General features: G+C 37.6%; 1 protein-coding gene across 6 annotated transcripts in view; it reads left to right on the forward strand.

The window, feature by feature from the left end:
* ABCC9 (ATP binding cassette subfamily C member 9) overlaps positions 1-13,413 on the forward strand; it is a 157,307-nt gene that overhangs the window by 78,987 nt on the left and 64,907 nt on the right. For all 6 annotated transcript variants that reach the window (XM_005206963.5, XM_002687737.7, XM_005206965.5 and 3 more), the window contains 4 exons: positions 1,738-1,822; positions 3,840-3,920; positions 11,059-11,196; positions 11,322-11,447. In XM_005206963.5, coding sequence (XP_005207020.1) covers positions 1,738-1,822; positions 3,840-3,920; positions 11,059-11,196; positions 11,322-11,447 — 430 coding nt within the window. The remainder of the gene's footprint in view (positions 1-1,737; positions 1,823-3,839; positions 3,921-11,058; positions 11,197-11,321; positions 11,448-13,413) is intronic.

Raw genomic sequence — 13,413 nt, forward strand, 5'->3', positions numbered from 1 at the left:
CACGAGGGGTAGGGAGTGTCCTAAGACTCAAAGCAGGGTCCTGAGAGTTAAGGAGAATTAGACCTGGGGAGAGGCATGAGGAAGGGGGAGGGGAGAGGAAAGTGTGGGAGGAAAAATTCAAATTACATGGGATTGCTTGGGGCCTGGGAGTAAACCAGACAGAAAGGGATCTGTGTACATTGACAGTGGCAAACTCCATTGTGAAGGAAGGCTGAGATGGGCAGTAAAGTGCCTTAAAAGCCAACCAATATAAATCTGAATTTTCCAGACGCCCAGCAAAGTGTTAGAAAGAGGACTCACAAAGTAAATGTGATCTGCCCATATCATGACAGATTTATATAAGGTGAATCTGAATTAAGAGCAAAAAGACATTTAGAAGGTTGTTGGGCAAATGATCTGGGCATGCTGTGTTTGTTGTCAATATTTGGCAGTGACTGTAGAAACGGAAGAAAAAGAGATGGCTGACAGCATTCTGGAATAAGAATGGGAGAAGAAAATGGAAGAATCACGTGGAATCTAGAAAAGTGGTACAGATGAACCTATTTGCAGGGCAGGAATAGAGACTCAGATTTAGAGAACAAATGTGTGGACATAGTGGCGGGGAGCTGGGGGATGAATTGAAAGAGTAGCACTGACGTATACACTGCCACGTCTAAAACAGATAGCTAATGGGAAGCTGCTGTGTAGCTCAGGAAGCTCAGCTTGGTGCTCTGTGATGACCTAGATGGGTGGGATGGAGGTGGGATGGGATGCAGGACCAAGAGGGAGAAGATACACGCGTACACATAGCTGGTTCACTTTGTAGTACAGCAGAAATTAACACAACATTGTACAGCACCTATACCCCAATTTAAAAACAAAATCACTCAAATATTTTAAGACCAGGTGATTGAGAAAATGAAACCATTGATATTTTCCCCAGAATTCCCGGTCTCCATGCTTCCTTGAATTTCCAGTCAACCCCAGTTTCCAGATCCAGCCTTAGGTCAACTTTATGTCAGTCCTTATCGATTTCTGTTTTCTTCTCTCTTCAGCATCATGAGTGTGGACACAGATTCCTCTCCCCTGTCCCCACTTCACCCCGCCCCATAACCCATGCTCTAGCCCCAGTGAGGCTCCTCTTATCCTTCATGCATACCATGAACTTGTCCACTGTCGTACAGTTCCTTTCTCTCTCCCCTCATTGTCATTCCTGGAAAATTACAGTTCATCTTTCTGCAGACACCTCACAAATCACCTCCTCTGCAAAGATGTCACTGATTTCTTAGTCATTCCTTCCTGCATATTCTAGGAGCACTTTGTAACTACCCATCTACGGTACCTAATAAGGTACATTTGTATCGTATGTTTCTGTGTCAATTTTCTGCCACATTTAATAGTTGTTTTTTATTTTTTAACCAGTTTTCATTGAAGTATAATTAACTAACAATGTCATGTTAGTTGCAAGTATACAGCAAAGTGATTTGGTTGTGTGTATATCTATTCTTTTTCAGATTATTTTCCATTATAGGTTATTACAAAAAATTGGATATAGTTCCCTGTGCTATACAATAGTTTCACAAGAGTGGGAACCAGTATCTATTTGTCTTTGTATCTGCAAGCCTAAAGTAGAGGCTAGAATATACTAAATTCTTCAATAAGTGTTTTATTTCAGCTTCCGAGACATTGAACCTGGGACTTGGTTTATGGGCAGTATATTAATCGTGATGTAAAAACTTAAAACCACCTCTTCCACAGGTACAAAGCGGTCACAGACGCCTGTTCTCTTCAACCAGATATCGACTTACTACCATTTGGAGACCAAACTGAAATTGGAGAGAGGGTGAGCTATGTGTAGTGTAATTACACAATGAACACAAATCCAGAAAAGCCTTCCAGTTATCTTTAACCTTTAATGGAAAATTTAAAAAATCTGAGAGCACCGGAATTATGTTTTCCTAGTGACAAGTTCTAGAAACAGAAGCACAGGAATTCCTGATGCCACTCTTTTAAGGATGTATTGAGTAACTAACATGAACTTCACATTTTGCTAGCCACTCAGGAGTTCTCAAGGGAAAAGAACCAGTCCCTGCTTTTGATCAAATGTATTTTTACTTAACTTGGAGTTTACTTTAAATTGGTTTGGAAACCAAGATTGCTTCCGACAACTTTTTCCACTCTTGTCAACATCCATTTATTCTTGTTTAAGTGTTCCTTTTGCTTTGTATAAACAGGTTTTACGTTGGCGTCATACTGTTCCAACTAGCCGAAAAATATTTATACCTGTATATAATCTTTATAACAATGTTGGCTAAAGTGTTTGACTCTTATAGGGTCAAATACTAAGCAAAAGACTTTATGTGCATTATTTGCTTTTACAACATATCTGTTACATAGGTGTTTGTTATCTGCGTATTGCAGCTGAGAAAACCAGGGGAGAGAAAGGTTAAAGAACTTGCCTGGTCAGAGTCACTGGGACAGTTGAGATTGGTCTGACTCTGTCATCTGTGTTATTCGTTGCTATTTTTTATTGCAGCATGGTATAGTGTTTAAGAACATGACCTGAACTTCTCTAAGCCTTAGTTTCCATGTGGAGAGCAATACATTGATATTGCTCTGATAAGAGAAATAAGGAATGGAAAGCCATATACAGCAGCCTGACACATTTTACTAAAGTGTTAGTTGCTCAGTCATGTCTGACTCTTTGCAACTCCATGGACTGTAGCTCATTTGTGCAAGGAATTCTCCAGGCAAGAATACTGGAGTGGCTAGCCATTGCCTTCTCCAGGGGATCTTCCAGACCCAGGATTAAACCCGGGTCTCCCACATTGCAGGCAGATTCTTTACCATCTGAGCCACCAGGGAAGCTCATCACATACTAGTTCAGTTCAGTTCAGTCACTCAGTCGTGTCCAACTCTTTGCGACCCCATGAATCGCAGCACGCCAGGCCTCCCTGTCCATCACCAACTCCCGGAGTTCACTCAGACTCACATCCATTGAGTCAGTGATGCCACCCAGCCATCTCATCCTCTGTCGTCCCCTTCTCCTCCGGCCCCCAATCCCTCCCAGCATCAGAGTCTTTTCCAATGAGTCAACTCTACACATGAGGTGGCCAAAGTACTGGAGTTTCATCACATACTAAGTGCTCAGTAAATAGTAGTTTTTCACATTTGTATAATTAACACTTGATTATAAAAGCATACTGCTGTATAGCTCACTTGAAAGAAAGTGAAGTCACTCAGTCACGTCCGACTCTTTGCGACCCTGTGGACTGTAGCCCACTAGGCTCCTCTGTCCAGGGGATTCTCCAGGCAAGAATGGTGGAGTGGGTTGCCAGTTCCTTCTCCAGGGGGATCTTCCCGACCCAGGGATCGAACCCAAGTCTCCTGCATTGCAGGCAGACGCTTTAACCTCTGAGCCACCAGGGAAGCTCACTTGAACACAACTTATAATATTGAATTTAAGAGACATGTATTAAGCATACTACAGACACAATTCATGAAACCAGAAACAATTTCGAGATTACTTCCAGTCTTCAGCACTCATTTTGGTTTTTCATTACTAATATTTTTGTACAGCAGAGCCAACTATCAGAGTGAAAAGAAGATTAATGTTATCAGTCAAAGATGATCTTAATATAATTCAAGTGTTGACCACTAGAAAGCTTGCGTTTTTATCTTCCCGATGTTATCACTGTTTAATTAATAAACTACATAAATTTATTAAATTTATATAATAAATAAATTAAAATTAATTTAAGGTTTTTAAAGAGAAGTTTGTATTTTTAGGGAATTTTTTTTTAACCAGCAGATTATTTACTACTGTAAATGGTGGATGTTACTGGGTATTTCTTCTCTAGGGCATCAACCTGAGTGGAGGTCAGAGGCAAAGAATCTGTGTGGCCCGAGCTCTCTATCAAAATACCAACATTGTCTTTTTGGTAAGAATGTATGGTCTTCCCTTTCTTTCTACTTCATCTTTCTCTCTGGACAAATGAGTCTTTAAGGAGATAAGTAACTCAAGGAAAGATTTAACTTGTGAAATCACAGAGAATTAAGGCAAAACAAATCCTCAAAGTACAAATCAAATCAACATGTAAGACGTGAGTGAAGGACCCCGAGGGACTGAGGTTCCCAAATGATTGCTTCTATGAGTTCTTAAACCATGAGGATCATTGATGAAAAGGTGTGGATGGTGCTGAATGAACTGGACAGGATTATAAGTCTTCTCATTTATATTTGCTGGTAGAAAGAAGGGCTGGAAAATATACTTTTGGTGGGCATAAGGGTTAGTAAGTATGCAACTCAGGCTGTGGTTAAGGTTTATCTGTAAAGTTTTCTGAAATTATTCTTAAAAATCTTGATACCAGCCTAGATCTACTAAATCACTATCTATAAAGACAGAGTCTAGAATCTGTATCTTAAAAAAGCTCTGTAGATGATTCTGTAGTATATCCTGGGTTGATAACCTATGGATATACAAATAAAAATGGATGATGGTATTGATTATGAATTTACTCTAGTTTTATTCCTCCAGCAGATTGTAGCAAAAATCACTTAGTGTACAACTAGACAGTACCTAGAGACCAGCAGGCTATGTAAATCCATCCTTCCTCCGCCTTCTCCTTCTGTGCATGTGTCAACCATGTGTATATCTGGTTCTCCGACCTTTAAACTTTTCACTCCATCTAATGAACATCTTCAGAAAGTGGCTTGATTTTAGAGTTTCGCACTCCAGAATTTTGGATCCATTACGGGTATGAAAGTAGAATTTGGGCATAGTACTGGAAGTGCACTTCAGGTTAATGTCTCTAAGAATTCCTGCCCCCAAAATTTCCAGAAAACAACACTGTAAAAGACATAGCAGGATCTAGCAGTAACCTGTTAAAACTGAACATTAAAAAGACTAAGATCATGCATCCAGTCCCATCACTTCATTTTTCATCACTTCAGATTTTATTTTCTTGGACTCCAAAAATCACTGTGAATGGTGACTGCATCCATGAAATTAAAAGACACTTGCTCCTTGGGGGAAAAAAAAAAGCTATGATAAACCTAGAAATCATATTAAAAAGCAGAGACATTACTTTGCCAACAAAGGTCTGTCTATTCAAAGATATGGTTTTTCCAGTAGTCATGTATGGATGTGAGAGTTGGACTATAAATAAGGCTGAGTGCCGAAGAAGGGATACTTTTGAACTGTAGTGTTGGAGAAGACTCTTGAGAGTCCCTTGGACTACAAGGAGATCAAATCAGTCCATCCTGAAGAAAATCAACTCTGAATATGCATTGGAAGGACTGGATGCTGAAGCTGAAACTCCAATACTTTGGCAACCTGATGCGAAGAACTGACTCATTGCAAAAGACCCTGATGCTGGGAAAGATTGAAGGCAGGAGGAGAAGGGGACGACAGAGGGTGAGATGGCTGGATGGCATCATTGACTCAATGGACATGAGTTTGAGCAAACTCTGGGAGATAGTGAAGGACAGGGAAGTCTGGCATGCTGCAGTCTGTGGGTTTGCAAAGAGTTGAACACAACTCAGCGACTGAACAGCATCAACAACCAAAATGTGACACAGAGACATGAAGTGAGCAAATGTTGGAGAAACGGCGTAATAGACTTGCTGGACACAGGGTTGCCACAAACCTTCAATTAAAAAAAAAAAATGCAATGTCTGTGAAGCACAATAAAATGAATTGCAATAAAATGAGATATGCCTGTATCTGCAAAGGCACATCTGCCATTCAGATATCATTGTCACAGGTTCTGATAATTAGAACATGGGCATCTTTGGGGACCATTATTCTGCCTGCCTCAGATAGCTCTTATTATTGGAAAGTTATTATGGGCTTAAAATCTGCTTCTGTATATTTTCCATTAATTGGCTTCCATTCTGCTTCTGCAACAGCAAATATATTTCTTTTATATTGCCATAACTCAATATTTTAATATTATTGTTGTAACTTGCCATAATTTACTTTTCTGTAGGCTGATAAAGCTTAATATTTTTAATTCTTCAACAGTTATGTTATCTTTATAACTTCTCTTAATTCTGAGTATAATAGTGTTTGTTAGGGTCCCTTTGAAAAAACGTGTTCTAGATGCACTCTGATCAACTCAGACAGTCTTAAAACTAATGGAGCTTATGATCTAAATATTATACTTTCTTCATAGCAGCCTAAAATTGAATAATGTTTTAGCAGCAACAGAATACTATTGATCAATCAATTCAGTTTAGTCGCTCAGTCGTGTCCTACTCTTTGCAGCCCCATGGACTGCAGCACTCCAGGCCTCCCTGTCTATCACCAACTCCCAGAGTTTACTCAAATTCATGTGTTTGAGTAATTTCTCTTAGATAACAATATTTTACCCTTCGATTGTTTAAAAATTCACAAAGCACTTTGAATCGCAGTATTATCTCATTTGATTCTTATGACGGTGCTGCTAGGGTAGGTGGTTTCCTCATGGGAAGAGAGGAAACTTGTACATAGAAAGGTGGAATGCCTTACCTGAGAATTAATGGCTGGTAAGTGACAGAGTGTGAGCTAGAACTTCGTATCTTTTGAGTACTTTTCCTTTTTTTCTGTTTTTGTGATCAGCTGTTTCTTATTTTCTTCTTTTAATGATTACTCTCAAGTTACTGTGTTGTCTTTTGCTTTCTTTTTGTCTCCCTCCCTCCTACCCTCCCTCCCTTCCTTTCCATCCATCAGTGTTTAATGAGCGTCATCAGAGCCATCTTCTGTGCTGGGTACACAGGAAACAAAGGAGAAAGAGACATTATTGTTATCTATAAAGATCTTACATCTATCTTTAAAAGATCTATCTATAAAGATCATACAAACAATTAGTTGAAAGGTTTTAGATTTTGCTGTAAACTCTAATTAAACTTGATCAAATTAGCCTTTACACCTCCATACTTTTTTCCATGGTGGCTGCAACAATTTATATTTCCAACTACAATGCAAAAATTCCTTTTTCTCCACATTCTCACCAACATTAGTTATTTCTTGTCTTTTTGATAATAGCCAATCTAACAGGTATGAAGTGATATCTCTTTGTGGTTTTGATTTGTATTTCCCAGATAAATCATAATATTAATATTAATGATAATTAATGATGTTGAGTACTATTATGTACCTTTTGGCCATTTTTTCACTTTTTTGGAAAAAATATCTATTCAGATCCTTTGACCATTTTTTAATTGGATTGTTTGGATATTTTGTTATTGATTTGTATGAGGTTTTTATATTTTGGGGGCATTAACTACTTATGAGATACATGATTTGCAAACATTTCATCGCATTCCATAAGTTGCCTTTTCATTTTGTTGATGATTTTCTTTAATGGACTGAGATGTTTTAGTTTGACGTAGTTCTATTTATTTATTTTTGCTTTTGTTGCCTTTGTTTTTGGTATTAAAATTTTAAAAGCATCGCCAAGACCAACATCAAAGAGCTTATCCACTATGTTTTCTTCTAAGAGTTTTATGGTTTCAGATCTTAGGTTCGTGTCTTTAATCCACTCAAGTTCATTTTTGTGTATGATGTAAAATAGTGGCCCATGTTTTTTTTTTTTTTTTTTGCACACTGCTGTCTACTTTCCCCAATATCATTATTGAAGAGACTACTCTTTCCACATTGTATCTGTACATAGAGACAGTTTAACTTCTTCCTTTCCTATTTGGATGCCATTTCTTTTTCTTGACTAATTGATCTGACATAGTACTTCCAGTGTATGTGTGCCCAGTCACTCAGTTCATTTCAATTCAGTTCAGTCTCTCGGTCGTGTCCAACTCTTTGCGACCCCATGGACTGCAGCACACCAGGCTTCCCTGTGCATCACCAGCTCCCGAAGTTTGCTCAAACTCATGTCCATCGAGTCCGTGATGTCATCCAACCATTTCATCCTCTGTCATCCCCTTCTCCCGCCTTCGATCTTTCCCAGCATCAGGGTCTTTTCAAATGAGTCAGTTCTTCCCATCAGGTGGCCAAAGTATTGGAGTTTCAGCTTCAACATTAGTCCTTCCAATGAGCATTCGGGACTGATTTCTTTTAGGATTGACTGGTTGGATCTCCTTGCAGTCCAAGGGACTCTCAAGAGTCTTCTCCAACACCACAGTTCAAAAACATCAATTCTTCAGTGCTCAGCTTTCTTTATGGATGTCTGACTCTCACATTCATATATGACTACTGGAAAAACCATAGTTTTGACAGATGGACCTTTGTTGGCAAAATAATGTCTCTTTTTAATATGCTGTCTAGGTTGGTCATAGCTCTTCTTCCAAGGAGCAAGTGTCTTTTAATTTCATGACTGCAGTCATCATCTGCAGTGATTTTGGAGCCCAAAAAATAAAGTCTGTCACTGTTTCCATTGTTTCCCCATCTATTTGCCATGAAGTGATGGGATCAGATGCCATGATCTTAGTTTTCTGAATGTTGAGTTTTAAGCCAACTTTTTCACTCTCTTCTTTAACTTTCATTAAAAGGCTATTTAGTTCTTCTTCACTTTCTGCCATAAGGGTGGCATCATCTGCATTTCTGAGGCTATTGACATTTCTCCCAGCAATCTTGATTCCAGTTTGTGCTTCATCCAGCCTGGCATTTCACATGATATACTCTGCACATAAGTTAAATAAGCATAGTGACAGTATACAAACTTGACATACTCCTTTCCCTATTTGAAACCAGTCTGTTGTTCCATGTTCAGTTCTAACTGTTGTTTCTTGACCTGCATACAGATTTCTCAGGAGGCAGGTAAGGTGGTCTGATATTCCCATCTCTTTACGAATTTTCCACAGTTTGTTGTGACCCAGTCACTCAGTGATGTCCAATTCTTTGGACCCTGTGGACTGTAGCTCACCAGGCTCCTTTGTCCACGGGATTTCCCAGGCAAGAATACTGGAGTGGGTTGCCATTTCTTCCTCCAGGGGATCTTCCTGACCCAGAAATCAAACCCATGTCTCCTGTACGGCCAGGCAGATTCTTTATCACTAAGCCACCTGGTAAGCCCCATAGTATTAAACTTTCAGTACTGTGTTGAATAAAAGTGGTAAGACTGGGTATCCTTGTCTTATTCCTGATCCCAAGGGGAAAGCTTTCAACTTTTCACCATTGAGTGTGGTATTAGCTGTGGGCTTGTCATATATGATCTTTATTATGTTGAGGTACGTTTTCTTTATACCCATTCTATTCAAAGTTTTTATCATGATTGAATGTTGAATTTGGCAAATGTATTTTGTGCTTCTATTGAGTTGATCATATGATTTTTATCCTTTATTTTATTATTGTGGTGTATCATATTGATTGATTTGCAGATGTTGAACTATCCTTGCATCCCTGGAATAATCCAACTTATTCATGGTGTATGAATCTTTTAATGACTGTTGAATATGGCTTGTTAATATTTCATCAAGGATGTTTGCATCTGTGTTCATCAGAAACACTGGTCGGTAGTTTTCTTTTTGTGTATGTATGGTGTCTTTGGCATCAGGGAATCATTAGTTTTAATATCAGGGTAATACTAGCTTTGTAAAATGTTTGGAAGTATACTTTCTTCTTCTATTTTTTGAAAAAGTTTGAGAAGGATTGGTTTAATCCCGGTTTATATGTTTGATTGAATTCACCAATGAAACCATCTGGTTCTGGGCTTTTGTTTGTTGAGGTGTTTTTGATTACTAATTCAATCTCCTTACCAGTAGTTGGTCTATTCAGATTTTCTATTTTTTCATGATTCAATTTTTGTAGATTTTTTTTTTCTGGGAATTTATCCATGTCTTTTAGGTGTCCAGTTTGTTGGTGTTCATAATAGTCTCATGAGTCTGTATTTGTGTGGTCACAGTTGTAATGTTGCCTCTTTCATATAGTTTTATTTGAATCCTCCCACTTTTTTTGGTGAGTCTTATTAGTGAAAGTGGAAGTGTTAATTGCTCAGTTGTGTCTGACTCTTTGTGACCCCGTGGACTGTAGCCGTCTAGGCTCCTCTGTCCATGGTATTCTCCAGGCAAGAATACCAGAGTGGGTTGCCATTCCCTTCTCCAGGGAATCTTCCCAACCCAAGGATTGAAACCAGGTCTCCTGCTTTGCAAGCAGATTGTTTACCATCTGAGCCACCCTGTTTCTAATGAGTCTTGTTAAGTGTTTGTATATTTTACTTATTTAGTTTCATCAATCTTCCCTATTGTCTCTTTAGTCTGTATTTTATGTATTTCTATTCTGGTCTTTGTTATTTCCTTCCTTCCATGAACTATGGGCTTAATTTGTTCTTTGTTTTTCTAGTTTCTTGAGATGTAAAGTTAGGTTATTTGAGGTCTTTCTTTTTTCTTAAGGTAGGAATCCATGCTATAAAATTCTCTTAGAACTGGTTTTGCTGCCTCCCATAAGTTTTGATGCATTGTGTCTCATTTTCATTTGTTTCAAGATATTATTTGATTTCCTCTTTCAGTGTCTCCATTGGTTGTTCAGGAACATCTTGTTTTATCTCCACGTATTTGTGAATTTTCCAGAGGTGGGGTTTATGATGAGAATGTGTCTCAACCTTTCCTACCTGTTTTGATGTATTTTTCTGTCACTTAAAATGTAGAAATCACTCAGTTTCTGGATCTGTTCCAAAGGGAATTGCTCCATGTCCAGCTGTATATTCAGTGTGTCCATGGCAGGAGGGAAATTCAGGAGCCTCCTATGTTGTCATCTTGGTCCAGAGTCTGTGCCTGTTTTTATTCATGTCTAAAGTGAATTGATGTCAACTTTAACTACTATCGTATTCTTTGTTTTGGTTTATTGTTATAGGTTGTCAGGTGATGTTGGCTTTTGAACTTGGAGATTCTATATATAAGAATTCAAACCACTCCAAATATTGTTATTTACTTTCAACATTATTTTTAAGGTGAAAGGGAAAATAAAATCCTCATTTTTAATTTAGTAACTTTTTGTCATTTAAAGCTATTCAGAGTCTGTTTATTATAAATTGAATTTTGTGGGATAATTTGCCTTTAGTTATTTGTATTTCTGTTTTCTGCAGGAATTTCATTACAAAGAAAATATGCAAATTGTTCATTATGTCTCCATTTTACTTGTTGTAGGATGATCCATTTTCTGCCTTGGACATTCACTTGAGTGATCACCTAATGCAGGAAGGAATTTTGAAATTTCTCCAAGATGACAAGAGGACACTTGTTCTTGTGACTCACAAATTACAATATCTAACACATGCTGACTGGGTAAGAGTTTAAAAGAAATTAAAAGAATTTTTATATTCCAGTTATATAAATGCTTCCTGAGATAAATATAATTCACTTGGCCAATTATGGATTTTTGTCCTAATTCTAATATATGCTTTCCTTAGATCATAGCCATGAAAGATGGAAGTGTTCTAAGAGAAGGGACTTTGAAGGATATTCAGACCAAAGATGTAGAGCTTTATGAACATTGGAAAACACTAATGAATCGGCAGGATCAAGAACTAGAAAAGGTAATTGCTCAGATTTAGAAGAGTTCAGAGTTCAGTTAAGAAGAGTCAGAAATACAGTGCAAAATTACTAAAAATACTTTTAAAGAAGTATTACATTTAATTTTTGATTATATAATAATCTCATGTGAAATATGAAATAATTGTATATTTATATTCCATTAATTGATAAACTACTTTGAAACTAAGAAAATTCTAATGATATCTTTTATTTTCAGCCCTTTAGAGGATTTTTATTTGAATTGGAGACATATTATAATTATATGTGTGTTTAAAACAATCATATATGCATTTAAAACTTGCTCAAGCATGCTCTTTCCTCATTTTATCTTATTTTCACTTATGTATGTCCTATTTTACTCACCTTCAATATGAGTTTTTCATTCATCACTTACAAATGAAGGGTTGTGGGCAAAGCAAAATCTTAGATGATTTTGAAAGAAGGAAGAGTGGTTAGCTGTGGGTGTAGTGCTAAGTATGCCTGGGACAGAGTTGGGGGAGGTGAAGGAAGGTAATCAGAAAGAAATGACAGTAAAACTTTACATTTAGATAGTTTTTAAAGTCCACAAAACCGTTTTACATGTTTTAAAGTCCACAAAACCTTTTTACATGTCTCTTCTAATTCTCAAAAAATAAGCAAAAAATAGGAGACATAAGCAAAGAAAATATGATCTCACTTTTACAGATGGGAAAATTGAGGCTCAGAGATCTAAGTAACTTGCCTAAACTTGTACAGTATATATAATATTTTGTACCAATTGGATTTAAACCCAGGTTCATACCAGTGTAATGTTTTTATATGATGTAAATATAATATTGAATGAAATGATAACAGAGTTGAAAACCAATTGAGTGTGATGAAAGAAAAACCATCATCATGGTTGAGAGGTAAATTGTAAATTGAATTAGTAAATTTTAAAAATGTTTTCTCTTGAGTTATGGGACTAGAAAGAGTCCAGAATTCAATAGTCCTGGTCAGGAATGAGCATTATAAAATGAAAATGTTTATATCAGCAAATTTCTGAAAATGTCAAGAAGTTAAAATGTATTATTTCTTAAAGGAAAAAAAAAATAGTCTTGTTTCAATAGCAGAAGAAAGATAAGAAGTCAGACAAACCATCGGATTGCTCTGTCTTCTGTGAGCTTGCCAAAGACATCAAAAGCCAATTACAAACGTCTCAAAATAAGAAAGAAAAGCTGCATGTCAACGTCTTAGTAGAGTAGGACAAATCATAGAACCTTTGAAAGGAGAATATTCATCAAAACGTTACAGTGTACAATTGGCAAGAGCTCACTTAGAAATTATGCAGTGAGATGCTTGATAATAAACTTACTGGGATGACTCCAAATGACATTTTTTTCCAGTGGTCTAGGTGCCAGGGACAAAAGAATATGATGTAAGCTTAAGGAGTGGACCATTTATGGTTTACTTTGAAAAGAAAATCTGGAAAAACCGCAAGAGAGAAAGGGGGGTGCTTGTGGCTTGATTTTGAAGTAATACTGCAAGCCAGGAAGAAAGTCTGTTACACTGTGTTTAGAAATGAAGTGATCACTCAAGATACCATAGTTCTATAGTTAAAGACACATCACAGGGTTATAGGGCTTCCCTGGTGGCTCAGACAGTAAAGAATCTGCCTGCAGTGTGGGAGACCAGGGTTTGATCCCTGGGTCTGGAAGATCCCTTGAAGGGAATGGCTACCCACAACAGGGCAGCAAGGGCTACTGGCATCTAGTGGGTAGAGGAAAGAGCATGCTGTTAAACATTCTACGATGTACAGAACAGCCCCCACAACAAAGGATTTTCTGACCCAAAATGTCAATAGTGCCAAGGTTGAGAAAAGCTGGCTTAGCACCAGAGCAGATCAAGCAAGTGGAGGAGGTGAAACTAAAGGATTCACAAAACATCCCATCTTTGGTCTTTAGACAGATCAGCCAGTTTAAAGGTTCAGGAATAATAGGAAAGTATGCT

This window comes from Bos taurus, chromosome 5, assembly GCF_002263795.3.
Source record: "Bos taurus isolate L1 Dominette 01449 registration number 42190680 breed Hereford chromosome 5, ARS-UCD2.0, whole genome shotgun sequence".
NCBI lineage: Eukaryota > Metazoa > Chordata > Mammalia > Artiodactyla > Bovidae > Bos > Bos taurus.